The sequence below is a fragment of the Chinchilla lanigera genome, unplaced genomic scaffold (assembly GCF_000276665.1).
Source record: "Chinchilla lanigera isolate Chin_1 unplaced genomic scaffold, ChiLan1.0 scaffold00030, whole genome shotgun sequence".
Lineage (NCBI taxonomy): Eukaryota > Metazoa > Chordata > Mammalia > Rodentia > Chinchillidae > Chinchilla > Chinchilla lanigera.
This window is the reverse complement of record NW_004955431.1, coordinates 10557038-10577403: the sequence shown is the minus strand read 5'-3', so window position 1 is coordinate 10577403 and position 20366 is coordinate 10557038. Positions and strand designations below refer to the sequence as shown.

The window sequence follows — 20366 nt, the reverse complement described above, 5'->3', positions numbered from 1 at the left end:
ATTCGTTTCATGATTTTTACCAAATTTTCCCAGTTCAGTTGTTTGGATATGTTAAATTACTTTTAAAAGGAAAAAAGTGGTTCTCTACTTTAATGGTTTTGACCATTTTTCGTCTCCAAATGCCAGAAACCTCTATTAAACCATAAATCACTCGTCTCTGCATTTAGTGGGAAGACTTTTATGAAGTTTCAGCGAGGCCCAAGGATATATAAGATGATACTTTTGTTTCTGATGTAAATTACACCACCTTCTTTCTCACCTTGCCCCAGTCAAGAGGAAAACTGCTTGGATTTCTGCAAAAGGGAAGTAAGAATGCAGTAGTGGCATCTCAAGGAGCGTCCTGGTCACTTAAGGGTTAAGGGAGCGGTTCGGAGCGCCCGAGCGTGGGGGATTCAGCGGAGGGCGCGGAAGGCTGGAGGCGCCGCCGAGCGCGCGCACAGAAACTCCAATAAACACAAAGAAGGGCCTGGGGAATAGAAACCCAAATCCACTTGTAATCGTACAAGAGATTCGGGCATAATTACTTGAGCAACCTAGATTAAGATTGATGAGCCTTTAAAGTGGCGCTTCAGATCGACCGCCTCGCCCTTTGGAAAGAAAAACCTTGCAGAGCCGAAGTGGACCCCCGACTCCGCTCGGCTGCGCGGGGGAAACCGCCCGCCCGCGACCGAGACCCGGGTCCCCAGGGCTCGTCTGAGGATGGAAAGAGTGAAGTGAAGGAAAGGGCTTCCCCTTAGTCCGATCAAGGCGCTCCCGGCCGCGGGCTGGACCCTGACGCAGTTGGTTTCGTAGCCGCCCCCTTTAAGCACGACAGGAGCCGCCGAGTCCTGTCCGTAACTCCAGCAACAGAAATGGCCCGGCTTTGTGCAGGACAGCGCAGCCCCGGTGTGCTCTGCGCCCCGAGAACGGAGCCTCGCCGCGGCCACCGTCTGCCCGCCCCGCCGAGCTGATCCGCGGCGGACGCCGTGGCTACGGCCGGGCTTCGGCTCGGTGGGCCGGGGCCTGCGTGACCGCGGGGGACCTGGCTTCTCCTTGCCTTTATCCTACTGTCATTGTGACTGTTTGACCACTTGCCTTTGAGGGGAGCATTGGCAGCAATTCCGATGCGCCCTTGGACCAAGAAAAAAGTGCGTTATTTCTGATTTCTTGTCCTGTGCTCAGACCAGGATCACCAAAGACAAACCCTTTTTGGGGAGTTTAAAGAGAGCATTTAGGAAATGCACCTTTGAACCAGTTTTCTAAAACGTGGAATTCAAAGTGAGGGAGTCTGAAATAAGCACCCTGGCAGGCACACTTTCCAAACGCCTTTCCTGAAGCTGAGTTTCCCCCAGCTTCAAGTGAGGAAACAGCGTTTGGGGACCTTTTTCTGAGAACCATTTTGTTTAGATGTCTTACATCTGCATCACTTTTGACCGATTCTGTGAGTAAAGGACTACTAAGATTTTCGTTCATTTCTACAGAACTTTAATGTCCGTGTACACGCAAATATGTGTCGCGCTGAGAACGTTGATAATAAAATAATTAACTGCAAGATGCTCACGGTGGAATTTATGTGTTTAGGTCCTTCTCTAGTCACCCCTTTTCCAGTCTCCTTGGGGAGCGCCGCTGTAGGGTGCAGTGGCTTTCCGAGACGATCCGTCTTTGGAGACGATGCTGAGTCCCATGGTCTCTCGGAAACCCAGTGATGCTGAAAGGCGAGTCCGACCTTTCAGAGTCTGTTCTGTACTTTTAAGTTGGTAATGGCAGCGCTTCACCGCCCATGGTAGGATTTCTAGGCAGAGCCGGAAAACTCAGGAGTTCCATACCCTAATCCCTTAGTGCTGTATAGAATTATTTATCTCTAATCTCTTTATAAGGTACTGTATAAAAACTAGGCAGCCCTAAATGAAAGACTTGGCCGAATAACACAGACACAGTGGTTTTTTTTCCTAACACATCCTTCAAAATAAAATCGTGCGGTAGCTCCAGGGAGGGAGCGGGTTCCGCGCGGGAAAAAGGTGTTCGGCCTGACTCTGCGTTTGGCTTGCAGGCCCAGTGGTACTCAGCACCCCAGCCCAGCTCATCGCTCCAGTGGTGGTGGCCAAGGGGACTCTCTCCATCACCACGACAGAAATCTACTTCGAGGTAGACGAGGATGATTCTGCCTTCAAGAAGATCGACACAAAAGTGAGTTGCGGTGATTCCTTGGTGTACAGCTCTGGTGGCTTTGTAGCAGGAAGTGGTTTTCAATTTGCTTCGTTTTAAATGACAGTGGGGGAGGGGAGTGATTCTCTTTCTCATGGAAAATAAAATGAATAAAATAATACGTGCTCCCTTTTGCGGACCTGAAGAATATATTAATGAGTTTAAATGCTGTATTGCCAGAACATTCTCACTTTGTGTTTGTCTGCCTTTGTGTGCATTTGGTCAGATTTGGTAGTTGAGCCAGTTGTCCCAAGTCCCTGTGGGGCAGCATCTCGGTCTCTCTGGGAGGACTAGGAAAGGTCTGAGGATATTTTTTATTAAGATGGTTTTCAGTTTTGAGAAGTACAGTTTGCAATGTGAATTATTTATTGAAAGGCTATAAGGAAACTGGGGTAAGAGTATTTAGATAGTTTCACCTCCTAATGATTATCACATCCATTTTTTTTTAATCTCCTGAAGTAAGAAGCTGATTTTCTAGAAGCTGTGATTTTAAATGTGTATGCTAACACTCAGATGAAAGGTTGATTTCTTCTGTGGATTGCAGTGTCAGAAAATACATACTTGGACTGTATAAAATGAACAAATATTTATTGAATATTATCTTACAGATTTTAATCACCTGACCATTAGAGCAGCTCTACACCTCAATATTGTCTTCCGAGATCCAGTTTAATGTTCTAATTTTAATGTTATTATACAATTTGTAAACTTTTCTCCTGAGGTTAAGAATTCAAGATCATTAAGTGTCATGCTAGGTATTGTAGTATCATTTTGCAAAGACCTTCCTTTAACATATTTGCAGACATATTCAAAAACAGTCAAATATGCCCACAGACCCAGAATTGTGTTGTAGATGTTTAATTTATATGGAGGAATAAAGCATTATAGAGCAGTACTCAGGAGTCCAAAGGTACTAGCACCTGAACTGACTGAAGGCCCATCAGTGACCAGCTCTTCCAGCACTTGTTGACTATTAAAATACTCCAAACACTTGTTTCGCTTCCAGCTCCAAAAGCAGTGATGTTTTTTAAAATGGGCTTGAAGTGCTTAATTTTAAATAATCACAAGCCTGCCTGTATGTTTTATCATGACTTTGCCCTATGAAGTAAAAAGAAATTTTCGTTTTCTGACTAATTTATTCTGAGGATGGAACCCTGACTGCATCAGATAACATTGACATAAAGTATATTGGTCAGAAATAATATCTATTTTCTTAGCTTAGTTTTTACAAACACATTTCCAAAATTTTATTATGACTTTAAGTTCATTTTCTAGGAATTAGTCTGATTTCCAGCTCAGTTATTTGAACCGTAGTGGTAGAATTTTCCTGTTATCAAAAATGCTACAGAAATACTAACCAGAAGAGCAGGCTTTCATAGGTAAATTTAAACTGTGTTGGTTGCAGAAAGGAATTCTTACAAGTAAGAAACAGAGATGGCTCTCTGCTGTAGCTGTAGGGAAAAGAGCTTTTGGATATTTGAAGGTTGATGTTTGTTTCATTAGCATATTTTTCATAATATTTAACACATTTAAGTGCAGTTTATCTTCAAACTAAAGAATCCCATCTTTTGATAGAAAAACAATTTAAAGTCAAACACGACTTGTACTTTACCTCATTTATTAGCTTCTACTTAAATAAAAACCAGCAACAGAAATTAAAATCTAAATCACAAAAGTAATTATCCAGTGTATTTCAAGTGCATTTTTCAAATATATAATTCAGATATTCAAGCGTAATTATATAAGCTGAATTCAAATTTCTTTGAATATATTTAAATAACATTTCAAGTATATTTATGGAATGTTAGAAATAGAACAAGCAATATATTTGAAACAAAATGTAAACTTTTTAAAGTTCAGACACTTTCAAAGACAGAGAAAAGTACCAGAGGAAATCTACCTTTAAGTGGTATCTTTGTTAGTGGAAAATGTCTGGGAGTATCCAAAATGGCAATTTAAGTTCTGTTCACCAAATCACAAAACACCAACATCCACACTTTCAAAGACAATGTGAGATCACAATATTTGTTACACATCAGAATATACATTACACTTTCCTTCAGATGGCATATCCAAATCTTGTTTACTCACAGGCAGATGCACCTAAATCACAAGGATTGCTATAATCCTCTGATAGGCAGAATGTTCCCGAGATCTTGCATTGCCATTACGTCTGGGCTGTGTTCCGGGTGTTGTTATGTACTTTTCACTAATACCTTGCAGGTTAGGGTTTTTCTCCATCACTTTTCATTTTTCTTTTTCTCCCCTTGGAGGGGTGGGTGAGATGACGCCTAAACATTATATTACTCCTTTTTAAGGAAGAGATCATTTGCACTGTCGAGTGGGATATTAGGAATCACACAGTAAGTTTTCACTTATTTAGGACTTTGAGAAGAGAAATCATTTCGGCTCTTAACTCGATCATCCTCTAAAGTTTTTCCAAACTTTTAGGGTTGGTCAGGATCTCTCTTGCCAGTCGCCACGTTTGTTTGGCAGCGTTCTCCAGAGCTGAGTGAGGTTTGCCTTGAAACAGATCTAAGTTCGGTAGGAAGTAGTGGGGACACCGCCGGCACTGCAGGCAGGAGATGAGTTGCAGCAAAATCCCGTTCAGCCGATCACCCAGGCAAGACTCGTCCCAGTCCGACTCCCGGGGGTGCTTTTCACACTCGTAGGAAACCAAAGTCTTCATGTGGTAATTGTTCAGGGGCTGCCCCGGCAGCTCCAGGTGGCGATCCCGCAAGGTTTTGAGAATGGAGAGACATTTCTTTCTGCAGCCCCCCATCTGCAGTCTGTTCTCTGCTTCCGCGAACTGCAGCACCCAGGCGTCGCTCTCAGCCGAGCTCTGCTTGCCGGCCAGGGAGTGGCACTCCTTGGACAAGAGATTGAACCCTTCCGCTTTGACCTCTGCCACTCGGTTGGGTCCTGGCCAGGGGATGTGGGGAAGTGGCCAGTGGGCAGCACTCCTTGGCCAGATCCCGGTGCATTTAAAAGCTGGGGTGATCTGCACCACGTACCTATCTCGGATTCTCAGTTTCACTTCGCTGGTGTCAGCCACCATCTTTACCACATCCCTGTAGCTGCATTTATCCACCGCTTGAGCCACCAGCGTCTGGAACCTGGACCGGATTTTGCGTGCGGAGAGGTAGCCAGAGGCGGTAATGAATTCCACCCAGAGAGACATGCTCCTCTTGCGCCCGTCGCTCAACTTCAGCACCGCGCAGCCGGGCAGCGAGCCGTCGTCCACGAAGTTGAACACCCCCATTTGGTTAAGATAAAGCACCACTTCAAACTCGGTGGGGGAGATGACCTCCAGACCCTCGTAGCGATTGTCCATCTCGTTGAGAGAGCTGATGAACCGGGGTTCCTGCACTTCTACTTCCTTCAGTACATCGGAAACTACTTTGCAGACTTCCCGGATAGTTTTGGCAATGGCAGCTTTCCTGGCTTGGCATTTTTCATTGTAGTACTTATTCAGATGGTAGACCAGCTTGGCCTGAGCCGCGATCATGTTGGGGCAGAGATCCGGATTGTACACCGGAGTCTCGCAGTAGGCTGTGGGATCCAATGCGGCTGCTAGAGCTGGAGCCAACTTCGGTGGAGAAACGGGCCGCAGCGCTCAGAAATGTATCAAAAGTGTCTTTCCGAAGTGCTGCAGCGGTGACTTCCCCGCCGCCGCCGCCGCCGCTTTCCCCTTCCTTTTATCTTTGAGCTCAGCCGGTCATAAAGTGAAAGACTGTCCTACCCCCCTCTCTGGCTTCCTCTTTTAAAGAATCCTTGTATGAAAGAAGCGCAAGGAGAAATCACCTTCTCAGTAATAACAAAAGTTGCGCTGAGACTCAGCAAAGCTCTTCCAGTAGTCAAAATAATCACCCCTTTCCGTATTTATTTACGCTTTCCTGCAATCATTGTGTGCGCAGGACTGTTAATCAGACGGAAGAGAAGTGTGGTGAGTGTGCGTCGGGGTGAGTGTGCGTGTGTATATGTCAGAAGAAGCTGGTGTTGGTTTGTCTAAGAGCCCAGAATCACTCGTGTGGAAATTATAAAGGCAGGGCCAGGCAGGCAGGCGGCCAATCGCCACTGGGCTCGTCACGACAGCCTCCTTCAGCTCCAGCCCGGCTAATTAATCCCCCCTTATGGATATAGGCACACAAACGAAAGGTAGAAGGCTGCTGCCGGCAGACAACCACCCAGGCCACCTAGGCAGTTTGGAAATGAAGAGGACTCTCTCAGCTTTGGTGTTACTTGAAGCATATTGACATTTTGAAAGGACTTGGCAAAGTGGCCCTCTTGCTGAAAACCCTCCTTGTCTTTTTTACCACTGAAATGCAAATACAGGTGTATTAATGCTCATCCATCAATTAGCGAACTAGATCGAGCTTTCTAAAACAAAGTCACTAACTTGCATTTAGAGTGAGATAATTAATGTCCCTTAGTCCTTGGGGTCTTTTTAAAATTCAGGTTAAAAGTTCGCCCTTTCGTGCACAAACTACCTGCACATGGAATGGGCTTTAAATATAATAATACTTGAGTAATTTTCTCGAGTTCCTGTATATTAGAATGATTTTAAAACCTTAAGCAAGTAGTGTGCTCTTCTTTTTACCCAACCGTTCCTTGTTTGCACTTGAGAGGAATCTGAAGATCATTGCTGAATGTGGTAGACGTTAGCTACCCCAATTTAAACTGAATGCTTAAAAATTGTGCAGTACACCTCCTATGCACAGCCTCTGCACATCGGTAGACGTGCACACTGTTACAAGCAGGGCACCCAGCTGTGTATTTTCTTGTGGAAATATTTTTAAAATAAATGATCTCTGGGATCAAAAGATTATTTTACTGTGACTTTATAGTTAGCTGTATTTTAATACATGAAACTGAGGAGACATGATAGAGACCAGACCCACTACAGATAGTGATACAGAAAATTTGAAAACCTGAGGTTTCTGGCTTGTTTACAAATATACAGTTAAGAACATATCACCTGTCTTAAATGTACTTAGGGTGACCTGACAGTGCACTCCTAATTTTATGCTATCTCATATGATTTGATTAAGCAAAATTGTTAATAATTTCAAAGAAAATTAATTTGCAGTCATCCAGACATTTTGGATTTAGCATCATTCTGGAAAATTTGAAAGAAATTATTTCTAAATTCTTGAACCTTAACACAAGAGAAAGGGATGGTTTTATGTAGAACTTTTAATGTTTTCTTTCTGGTGGCACCCATTTTGTCCTCAATGTACAGGAATAAAGAAATACTACTTACATTGTGGCTTTCAAAACTACACGGATTTTTAATTCGCTACCTTTAATTTAGATGCCTTCTCTTTCAAATTAAAAATGTTTGCCTGAAATCCTTTGACTCCAGGGAATAGGTCTGTAGGCACTTCCTTCCTAGGCACTCCTAACAAGGTGTCCAGAGCCCCTACTTTTTACCCAAGCTTTTGTTTGTTTAACTTGGGAGGAACGCAGGTAGAGCATCACGAAGCCACCTAGAATTTACTTCGCCGTTACCCACGAGTGACAGATTCCGATTTAGATTAAAATAGTGCATTACATCGGGGGCGCCCGGCATCCATCTACTCCTTCCCTCTAGACGCTTCATTTCCCTTAGGAGCAGGGACTGGGAACCCGAAAAGCCCCTCCCCACTTTGCTGGCGTCGCGCGTGAACGCTCTGCTACCTTTTGGCAGCTGGAAGAGAAGGAAAGCGGGCAAATGGGCGCTGGGCCGGCAGAGGCGAAGATATGTAGGGGTCTCTGGGGAAAGGCCGCCTCCGCCGCACCCAGCGCGGGCCGTGCGCTTCTCGCTGGCCACCTCGGTCCGCCACTCCGCGCAGCGGGGCCCTCTTGCTCTCCTCTTTCTGCTCACTGCCCCGCGGGGTTTATTTGAGAATGGGGTGATTTTAAAACCTTTCCTGCTGTTCCAGCGTTCTTCCCGGCTGCTCCACTCCACGCCCGGTGCCCACGCGCCCCGCAGGCCCGCGGTCCTCTGGCCTTCGATTAGTCGCAGCCTAGCCGGGCGCTTCCTCCCCGCGGCGCGCCGGCTCCTGCCGTCCAGCGCCTCTCCGTAAGGTTTAGGCCAGAGATGCTTAGCTGGGGGACCCCAGCCCTGCCCTCTCTGGCCACCTGCAGACTGCCCCTCCCAGTAGCGGCCAGCGTGAAGCAGCCAGGGACTCCGAGGCCCCAGGGCTGTTCTGGGTCTCACCGAGAGGACGCGAGCCACGAGGGGCGCCGGCAGGGCCTCGCTGCAGCCAGGCGCGCAGGTGGCGCATCTTCGAGGCTCTCTGTGCCGCTTAATTGGGTTAAAGCGAAGCTAAACACTGAAGCACTTTGTGCAAACTAATTGGTGCAGCCGGGCCTTTTCACTAACGATTTGCACTTCGAGAAAGAAAATAGATTGTAAGAAAAGGACCAAAAAACTTGTTAGTCCTAGTAGAATGCTCCAGGGAAGGCACTGGGCTTCACGGATGCCAGGACCGGGTTTTCTGAGCTGCTTCTTTAAGTACCCGTCACAAGCTGCGCTGACAGTGATTTACATAACACAGTGTTGTTCCCCGGGCCGCTGTTATCACTGTGGGTGAACTGGGTGCCCTAGAATAACACCGGAGTGCAAGTAGTGCTTGTTGCTGCGACACAGTGATTTTCTATTACACTGAACACGTGAACAGAATTACCTTCCTTAGCTGAATCTTTCCCGTGATCTTAACACCCGTCATTGTCGTGGAGAGTATTAAACTGTTGTGAAGACAATCTTCCATCCCTTCATTTTTTCAATTGAAGTGACTTATACCTATGAAGAATTAAAAATAATAGTATGTTTTTGTGTAATTCAACTGATTTTAACCTAAGACTTTGGAGATCTACGTTTTTGTTTTGTGAGAGTAATGTATCCTACTAATCTATAGTAATTTAAAAAAATTTGATCTATTGAACTAGTTATTTCAAATGATGATGTAATATACAGATGGCTTAAAATCCATTTTTTATGAAATGAAAAGTTTATAAAAGAACCCTAATGATACCAGGCTCGTATAAATATAATTTTAGTAGTTCTAGAATAAAAGCTTGTGTGTGTCCCATGCATTAAGATACAAATGGTTAATTGTTTTCAGTGGTATTCATTCAGGCATCTTTGACATGAGCTAATAATAGAATCATAATTGAAGAAAACTGATCTAATTGAGGGGAACAATACCCCAAGAATCTCATGATTTAATGATTGCAGTGCTTATATTTGAATGATATTTGGGATTTTAAACTGACCTTTCTGTTTTATTCTGTTAGTTTAGGAAGCAATCTTGATTTTAAATGTATACTTAGAAAAAAATCTAATAAAGACAAAAGCATACCATTCTCATAAATATTAGGAGTGTTAAGTGTATAAAATGTTGCCATGTTTAACACTTCATAGCATTCAAATAACAGTGGCAAAAGAACTTTTTCTGAAGTAGTATTTCCTAAGTAACTTACCTATTAGGCAGACCTGCTTACTTATATCAGACTCACAAAGTAATGCATAAACAGTCTCTTTGCTAGGTTTAGGAAGAATTTTGTTTATCTGAAGAAATGTAAGAATGCAAGATTTTCGTGTTTTCTGAGAAACTAAATCAGAATTGCATGTTCTAAAATTTTAGCCATTGTAATCTTTCAAGAGGAACCTGTTAGAGAATATACACACACATTAGGTGCTCATGTAGATACTGTTTTGGTTTTTTTCCTCATTTACTGGGTGCTAGTTTATTCACAAGTATTCATGCATTTTAAGTTTTATTTTTTAATATGTGCTTATTACTCTGGGGAGAGAAAAAAATATAAAGTTGAGTTTATTAAATTATTTATCCCTACTGCTGGAGTGGCTTTGAAGGCTCATTACAAGCATCCAATTTCTCCTCCCAGCCCCCATCCCCTGAAATGCACCTAGGCTATCTCAACTGTTTCATTCTGCCACACACAATATATTTCTTTTTTTACACTAGAGAAATTAAAGACAGATATTTGCGCGGGGTTTTCTTTATATGTCACATTAAATAAAATAAAATAGAGGGAGTTTTTCTGGTAATCTAATTTGATGGCATCTATACCTTTCTTCCTATTGTGACTCCTGATATAAGACTACTTGAAACAAGATAGCTTAAAAGTTTTAAAAGTCAGTGATTTTTTTTAAACAATTACTTCGTGTTTTAACATCAGACTCATTACAAAGTCAACCAGCAGACTGAAGTCACTGTTTACACGGTTTAGACGCTATTTCGTTGCTTCAATCTGTACATCCTAGGAACTGTGGTTAATTTTTGAAAATAGTTATTCTTCATTTCAGGGATCAAGGACATTGCCTTACTTTATCACCTTTATCAGTTTAGTACACAGTCATGATCACATTTGTAGGACAAGTACTTGGTTTTTTTTCCAATGCTGCTGAGTAAATTTGGTATTGGTGTTTAATAGGTTTTGAGAAGAAAACTAACCCTGAGATTACTTACCACCTCTGCTTGATTTGCACACTTCAAGTAATTCTCTGTAACTCTGTCCAAACCTTTCTTTTGGTAAGAAAACATATAAAGCCTGGCTTATTTACATCATAATCTGTTTCTTTACTTCATTTGCATGTATACACAAAGGAGCAAAGTATCTTAAGTTGCATTGGTAAAATGAAAAAAACTTGAATTAGACCAACATGAATTGTGACCTCTAATGTCTTCCAAAGGTATATGAACAGTGAGTTTAGATACTCATTTTTTAGGAATAATGGAGGAAATATTGATTTGGCTGTTTTAGTTCCTCACAGACGCCAGACTCTGTAAAGTTGCTGTTACCTTTCTAACTGATAAAACTAAAATTCTTTTTATTCAATATCAGACTATATCTCCATTCAGATATTATAGCAATTATCAGGATAAATAGGTTCATGTGATTCTCTTCTATATGAAGATCTGAAAAAGAGATACTAATAAGTAACATATATTTACGTGCATTGTGTATGTGACTACAACCTTAGTGCTTATAGTACATTTTCATTGCTCTTAGAAAAACAGTGCATATGTGATTAGTTTGTTAATCTGTACGTCTGTAGTGGGTCATCCAGGATGGCATTGCTGTCATTACTGTACCATACTGTGTGTGATTAAGCCACTGAAAACATTCTTCATGACCTTGAGACTAGGATATGGTACATAATCAACTTCCAGTGATTGCATGTTTAAAATAACCTTTCCTATTCCTAATTTAAAGTTTTGAAGCTTATTTTTAATAAACAATTCTTCTAAACTAGTATTTTTAATGAATTACAATTTAATAGTAATTAAATCACATAAAGAAATGATTACCTCTTGTCACCTCTTTTAAATGCAGCAACATAAATGGTTTATGGAAAAAAGGAAATTAGTTTGTAAATATTTGGATTTTTTTATATCTTTACAAATAAGTACACATATAAACATTACCTATATTTCATTTTCACTGACATATGGTTATTATTTTCACTATTTTAATAATATACTTTAGTTTACCAACATGTCCTCTTTCTCAAAAGCACAATGCTTCATAGAAAAATTTGTCAAAAATATCAAGTCAAATGTACTACTGATGTATAGTACTTTAAATTCATCATATCCCTACTTTATCTAAACATCTAAATTGAATTAAGAATGAAGAGTATAATTTGTAAAATACAGTGTTTGCAATAAAAAGTGAAAACTGTGAAATTAAAAGTATAACTATTTTTGTGGAATCTGTTTTAAAGATATACTTATGTATAATTTTCATACAGTACTAGTCCATTTTATAGGTCTTCTATGTGAATGTTCCATTCTTTTAATTCCTCAACTAAATTAGCAAATTTCAGGGCATTTTTATAATTCACCTACTTTAATGATATCAAAGAAAGAAATCTGTTTTACAATCTCTCATTTTACTTTTCATTTTCTGTAAAATCTTCCTTCTTTTCAGTAGTGTTGAATGAGACTAAGGAGTTAACTGGAGCTAATATTAATTAATATGTGCACATTCTTGGAACATATGCTTCTACTCCAAATTCTGCATAAACATTCATTGTCATTTAAATTTAGATGGCTACAAATACTCTAAACAATAAATTACTAAATTGTAGAAGTCCATACATTTTCATTGATAATGATGCTATTTCAAGTACTTGCCTTTTTACAAAGCAGAATACTACCACTAGTCTTTTATTTCTTCCCCCAAGATATACAAATTATTTAAATGTTTTCTGCTTTATATTTTTATTTGGCAATTACAATAGAAATTCTAATATTATGCATGCTTACAGACCTATTAGGAAAAAAGTTATTGCTTTCTCGATAATCTTACACTGGTTTTAGAAAATACACTCTTTTTATGGTTTGCAAAATAGCCTATGCATGCAGACTGTGTACACACACACACACAGAGAGAGAGAGAGAGAGAGAGAGAGAGAGAGAGAGAGAGAGAACCACAGTACCTTATTTCAGATAGCAGAAGATCAGATTAGCTTTTATGCTTTTATATGTTAACCTGATAAAAGGAAACAGCTACTAAATACAGAATGCTGTTGCCACCAGGAAGTAATATCACATTTGTAAGAGCGCTGCATAACAACGTCCACCAGTTTTCAGCATTAACTTAAGAGGTTGCTACAAATGGATTTTAAAAACAGTAACAATTGGACATTCCAATAGTGTATATCCAGTCACATGTACTACGTCAGTTTTGAATGCCATAAACTTTTGTTTTGAAAATTAAGAAGTTTAAAATTGCTAGCCATTCTCTCCATAAAAATAAAAATATGTCTCTTCAATATCCACCTAAATTAGTATGTATCACAATACTTTTATAAATTCAGAATTATTTTCTACTTATAACATTTATGATGAGGGTTAAATTATTTGTAACTTTCATTGTATTTGATAAGCAAAATGTATAACTCATCAGAAGGACAAGTAGAGTTTTGGGGGGCTGGTTTTTTTGCTTTTTTGAGTAGCAAATTCAGTTCTTCATTTGTTTTGCTTTCCACGCTGCATTAGCACAGTTTTCCCCTGTGTGCATCTGCCAGTGTACAATTTAGCCACGGGCATCTGTAGACCTTGTGGTGATCAGTATTGCAGGCAAAAGCCATATGTGTTTAAATAAAAAAAAAATCTCTTTATTTCATTTGCTGTTTTAACTGGATGGATAACTTTTGTGCCTCAAGACAGAAGAAGAAAAAAATACAGAAATAATTAATTGCCTCTATTCTTGAGGCTGTTTCATTTCCCCCTCCAATATGGAATGCTTGTCAGCTCTCCTGATAAATGACTGCATGTATTTGCATAGATTTTACATTAACACAAAAATTAGTTTTATTTGTGGAAAACTAGTTTACATAATAATATAAAACCTAGTGTTATTGATTATGTTTCTAAACATTGATGACTTTAGAGGTATTATTTTCAAAGGTCTGATCAACCTGTTTCTTAATTTATACTTTTTCATTTATGTAGTTTTTGCACTAACTAGATATGAAAGCATTTTTTACAAATTTTTAAAGTTCTAAAAATTCTCTTCTAGGTATATTGGTTGCAACTCTTTCAGACCCATAGGTATTAGTATTCATTTGGACAAAAGATTCTGATATTAATCTTTCGCCAAGGAGTATTTTTTAATATTCATTACCAGTTACATACATTTCAAATAATTAGACGTCTGCGTCTGTGGGAATGACTACTTTTTATATTCATGTTATCCAAAGGATGGGTCCAATATAGGGTGTGTGTAGTTGAGGCCATTCCTGAGGAGTTATACATTGTTTACAACCCAATTTGAAGTATCTCTGAGAACCATTCTCTCTACCTTTAATATGTTTCCCTGAGTATACTTAATCCATCACCCTAACTCAGACCCTAACTCAGATGAGGGGTCAATCCAGCACTCTGCTGGAGCTATTCAGGTATTGAAAACAATGCTGCCTCTCTAAGTGGCAGGCAGTAGATATTTATTCATACTATAATCTGGCATCTTGTTGTCTAGAGGCAACCTGCTAATTATGTGCTATCGTTGTATTATCCATGTTATGGAGAATTCAAATATGTTCACTGCTGTTAGTTACATCACAAAGCTTTTCATAAAATGTACTTGATCCTCAAGAAACCTACTATACTTACTGGCAACCTAAACCAAGAGTGTCTCTGCCACTTCTTGATTCTGGGACACCCTGGGTGCCAGCTGTCACAGCTCAGCTAATGATGACAAATGCCCCTCTCTATGCAGATTGCAGAGCTTGCAGGCTGCGGTGAAAGGCAACCAGATTACCTTTCTTCAGATAGTAACTTAACCTTTTAAACTCATGTCAGAATGAAATGATCAGCCACGATAGCTTCCATATCTGTGTGTTTAAAAACAAAAATCAGAACAATATCAAGTAACACTTCTTTATTTCCCAATATTTGTATTACTTATGATGGAATACCCTTGAATGCTATATTCTTAAGTGAGAATTTAGTGGAATATACTTCCCAACCACTCTAAAGTGTGTATTTAAACCCTGTGAATGTATTAGATCATATAAATAACGGAAAAGTTATCGATTGTCTAAAAGAAAATATAGGCTACTAAAATTTTCAAGGAAAATTGTGTTCTTTTCTTTGCTTCACTTGACTGGTAAAATCTTCACTTTCCCACTTTATATATGGACTAGACTGTTCCAAATAAGTGGACGGATGTGTGTTTGTACACGCAAATATGTGTGTGCATTTATTTATCCCTTTCCCTATACTGAAAATTGAACCTAGAGTTTGGTGCATACAAGGGAAGAACTCTACCGCTGAGCTATATCCCTACCCACTGGATATATTATTTTTTAAAAATTCAGAGGATTATTATAAACTTATTTAGAGAATAATTGTTACTAATGGTTGTTTTGTCTATTTTCAAACTTGGACTTTTGTTTTAAATTGTTAATTTGTTCTGCAGACATTTTATTACATTATGATATATATGTATAGATGGATTTTCCAAAACAATAATGAATGCTATTAACCATAATGTAATACAGGAGATAAATTACCTATTAAATGAGATAATGTTTTACAGTTCCAACATTCTTTTCAATTTACAGAAGACTTCTATGCAGTTACTCATTTGATGTTTAAAATCATTCTATGAGTTGGGCGATGTGGAGGATAAGGAATGGGTACCAGTACTTAAGTATTTAATCTTTACAACAAGTATTAGCTCCCACTTACAAATGAAGGGACTGAGATTTAGAAAGGTTAAGTTTTTTATCAAAAGTGACACAAATAATTGCACAGCCAGGTCTGTTTGGTTGATAGTACCATATCTAAACTATACATTGCAGAGGTAAATGTGTACATAATTACATATTTCCTATCTGTACCCAGATATGGTTTGTAGTAACTGCTACTTTCATGTATTATTTTTAAAAGAAACCTATAGGCTTATATTACATTAAGAATATGATTGATGAAGTTTAATGATCAGGTGCTTTATGGGAAAACTTTAAGTAAATATTGAGACACTTTTTATGTTATGAAATTTTCCTTTATGACTATGTCTTGACCTAGCACTTAAGGAGAAACTATTTTGAAAAGACATGTATTATTTCATAAATATCAGATTGAATTAATTCACCTGGTATACAACTTTATTAAAATGATGAGAAATAATTACTTCAACAATTATGTGAGTTAAGTATATATATACTTTTCATAAAGGTTTATATATATAGTTTTACTCTGTGGTATAAATGAACTGTGAACTATTCAGTCTACAATATTATACATCTTTCTGTACAAGAATACTCTTTTCTCATGAACTTAAATGCAACTATTTCCAGGAAGGCTATGTGTTTGTTTTTTGTTTTTTGTTTTTTTTTGGTTTTTTTTTTTTTTTTTTGGTTTTTCTCCGGTACCGGGAACCAAACTCACGACCTTGCACTTGCCAGGCAGGCGCTTTGCCGCTGAGCTACATCCCCAGCCCCAAATTGGAGAGGTTTTTTTGTTTTGTTTTGTTTTGTTTTTTTTCCAGGAAGGCTATGTGATTGCCAGTTGTTTTTGTTCCTTTGTAAATCTTTCCTTATCACAGTTACTATAATGAAATGATTTTTTTAATGACACATTTGATTATATTGTGTAGTAGTACCAATACTTAACAAGTTGTAGTTCACTGTACATAGAAGTTGTGTAAAACTAATAGTATATATTTTATTAAAATATATCATGCAGTTATCAGGAGGAGGAAACTAATTCTGCCTTGTAAGTCAGGTATTTTATATCAGGGCAAGAAAAATTTCTAGGAGAAAAGTCAGTGCAACCCTCATGACTGTCTATGGTTCTTCTCTATCCCGTTACCAATGGTGGTCATCCAAGCTTACTTTCACCGCCGCACATGAGACACTTATTACCTATCCAGATAACTAGTTGCACTTACAAACAGTTCTTTTTATTAGAAAATTTTTCCTATTATTCAACCAAACTCTCTCCTTGAAACTTTCACCTGCTTTCTAATTTTCTTTCTGTATAGTGTTATCTCCACAGAAATGAGCCCTTTGAATTTGTTACAAACAATCCGCAACAGTTTTCTGGGGGTTTTGGGTTGTTTGTTTTGTTTGCTTTATAATGGTGCAAAAGCTATAGGCATCCAGTGAAGATTGTACTTCAAATTGGAATTGTGGTCTTTTCCCCAGGCTAGTAATATGTAGCACACTCCTTTCTGGAGATCCTGAGCAGTGCGTGACCCCAGCCCTCAGTCAGCCCTGAAATCACCAGGGAAACAACCTCTACTTTACAAGGCATTATGCTGCTAAACTGTGATGTTTGGTAGGTTAAGTGTATGAAATGTATTTTGACAGGATATTTTCAGTTTGTGATGGGTTTATTGGGATATAAATACTGTAACGCCATTGAAAATTGAGGAACATCCATATTCAAGACCTCACTTTGAATGTACTGGAGCCTTTCAGTCACTATATCAGTAGCTCATTTCAGGTCACCCTACTGTTTGGCATCCATTCTGGCACATGCTTTTGTCAAGTGCCTATAATTCGTTACTCTCAGAACAGATTGGTAAATGTAGAATTTTCTATTAAGTGAAATACAGTCGTGTTAGCTTCCTGGATACCAACATAAGCCTATTGACAAATGTTTATGTCAGTAAATATCTTACTTGTTTAAATATAAGTTGCTGAACTTCTAAGTACATAAGTTAAATTTTTCCAACTTATTACATGCTGCTATTTTTAGGTTTTTATTTCCCATGATGTGACTTTTAAACAACAATTTATATATGTATTATTTTGAATACAAATAAGCATAACTGTTCTTCCTAAAATTATTGTAGTCTACAAATAGAACCTGCACAGCAAAATAGAATTTAAATTGAATGAATGTAATGTTTTTGCTCACCCTAGATATAGAAAGAGACCAATTTGTGGATAGATTAAATTTGCTCAATACTCCTCAGCATTTATATGGTTTTTTGCCTGATGCTTAAAATCCTAACAGTAGTTGTTTATGCCTTTATCAAAACTATACAATTAAAAAGTCCCGTTTGGGATATTTTGCATATTCTGACATTTATCAATTTTTCTGTGAATAAATTTCACATCTGCAAGTCAAATCTACGCATTTTCCACATTTGATTAAAGCACAGAAAAATTAATAAACTTTAAATGCAAATAATGTGTTCCTGAGGCTTAGAGACCATTGTAGGAATTACATATGTATTGATCTATTAATATTTTACCATTTTTATAATAACAAGTTTTAAAATAATTTAAATTAGCAGAGGTAAATGCTTTTTAAAAAGTGATATATTTTCTAAGTTGAAGTCAACGTGAAAACTTTTTTTATTAAGCTAAGGTAGTCTCACCAATCAGGACCCACTCTGATTAGTTACTTTCCTCAAGTGCAGTGCTTAGAAGTGAATAGCCAGCATGCCAGAGTGAGTTGATAAATGCAAACTGGAACAAAAAGGGCTCCATTAAGTAATGCATACATTGTTGGAAAAATGCACTTGAGGATTAAGTACAAAGAGGTAACCAATATGAACAGTTTATAAAACACAAAATACATTTCTTGATGTTATTATGTGTGGTTAAAAAAGAGAAGGACAATTCCCCACATGTATTGTATTAACTTTTTTGGTTGTTTTTAAAAGCCTTACATTTCTATGTCAGTATATGTTGTCAATTTTTCCCTAAATGAAAGTATTTGGTTAATCCTTTATTTACTGTGGTTATGACATGTAGGCAACAAAACACAAAGACAGTGAGCTTCAGATTTTACTTTCTTGCAATTTGTGTCTTGAATGCAGAAGAACGAAGCCCAGTGGTTTTACAAAAGAAGCCTTCTCAAGTAAAGCGCTACCCCATCTGTGTCATCTCGTGGCTTATGCAATAAGAGGTGTTATCACATGCATCTAAATGCACAAGCAGTTGTTTTATGAACTCTCTCTGTGCTTTGAGGAGTTTATAAGTTGCGCACTCTATTGTTTGGCAGTCCCAGCTGACTCAAGTGCATTCTGCTGAGCATATTTGGGGGATAATTAGAACTAATGAAGCCTGGAACACAGCTAATTCTCTAAGTGATTTATTCTCAGGCTCTTGTCTGATTTTAAGAATTCTCTAGATCATAATCTGTGCCACTTTTTTCCTAGCTCTGTATTGATAGAGCTACTCTTTTTGTATTTGTTTGATGGGCATTAAAAATTAGGTATTTAAAAAGCTGAGAAACGTGTTTCAGTACCAACGTTTATATTATTTGTTAGTCTTCAGGATTGAGAACATAGTTCCCAGCTTTCTTCTTTGTTTGTTGGTTTGTTTATATCACAAAATGTTTAGAACACCTGGGAGTAGATAATGGGATTCCAAACATCAAGTGATAAGAACATCTTAAAAATGTACCCCTAGGAAATACATCCTAGTAGGAAAATAATTTAAAGTTACCAACAGGAGATTTCTGTTTATGAATTCAAGTTCCCAAAGAAATAGAAGATTTTTGAAAAACATTATGAATACCCTTCATGTTTCAGAGCTATTGCACTAATATGTCTTCACAGTACTAGCAGTGCTGAGAGTGACATTTCTCTACATGCCCTCACCAAATAGTCAGTGATTCAGTGGCCTGTAACACTTTAAAACCCATCAACTAGCTTTCCTTTCTTGTTATAACTGTTTCAGTGAATGGCACCTTTGTTGTGCAGGTTAAGATCTGGTAGCTTGCTGAGGGCACACTAGAATGAGGACAGACACAATTGCCAACAAAAGAAGGCTATAACTTTATTAAAGCCTTAAACTCCATAAATAAGCTCCTGAAGTCTGTTCAGGTGCATCATTTTTGTAGCCTGTGTTCTAGTTGATTTTCTCTTGTCCGCCAACTGTAGCAGAATTCATTGCTAAGAATTATTACTTCCATCTATTGATACCAGTAGTTCATACTCTGGAGCTGAAATAAGAAATCATTAAGGGAAAGGACCATTTTATTCACTACACTGAAATATCTATGTCATTGTAGATCCCAGCAAGACTAAGGATTGACTGAGGGACCAGTTAGCTAGAGATTCCTGATTCTTATCACAACATGCTCACACGCTGCCTCAGATAAATTCTAGTCTTACCTGAGTTCACTGACCTAGGGAGTATTTTTTTTTCTCACCTGAAAGTCAGCTAAACATTCAAATAACATGTCTGTGGCTTCTGACCTTGATGAAAAAGATTATTTTTAAAATTAAATTTATTGTTAGGTATACATAATGATCACATTCACTGTAGGGAATTTGTACCTGTACATGATACAACTTGATGCGTTTTTCCCCATTTCTTTACCCCCTCTTTCAACTCTTCCTCCCTCCTGTTTACAAAAGCTTTGTTTCCATTTTTCCTTCTTTTTGCGTCATATTTTTTCTTTTTCCTTCCTTCCTTTCCCCTGCCCCCTCCCTAGTTCCCCTTCCCACTTGGATATTTTCTTCGTATTTCACAATATCTATTATATATTCTGGTTGTTATTTATACATTTGTTTGTTATTTTGGTTGTTATTTATCTATTATACATTTTGGTTGTTTCAGTTTTTCTTACCAGAGACACAATGCAGTATTTATATGTGTCCCATTTAGTTTTTTTATCTAATGGAGTTCTACTCTTCCATAAAGAAGGATAAGCTAGAGACATTTCTAGGTAAATGGATGCACCCTGAAAAAA

General features: G+C 38.4%; 2 protein-coding genes across 8 annotated transcripts in view; one reads left to right on the top strand and one right to left on the bottom strand.

The window, feature by feature from the left end:
• Positions 1–20366, top strand: part of Nbea (neurobeachin) — a gene marked incomplete at its 5' end in the record, with an annotated part of 638824 nt that overhangs the window by 440481 nt on the left and 177977 nt on the right. For all 7 annotated transcript variants that reach the window (XM_013515839.1, XM_013515836.1, XM_013515838.1 and 4 more), the window contains 1 exon segment: positions 2030–2166. In XM_013515839.1, the coding sequence (XP_013371293.1) occupies positions 2030–2166 (137 nt within the window).
• On the bottom strand, positions 3786–6748 carry Mab21l1 (mab-21-like 1 (C. elegans)). The gene has a single exon (XM_005387695.1). It carries the CDS (start codon positions 5690–5692, stop codon positions 4613–4615), a length of 1080 nt encoding a protein of 359 aa, XP_005387752.1. The 5' UTR covers positions 5693–6748; the 3' UTR covers positions 3786–4612.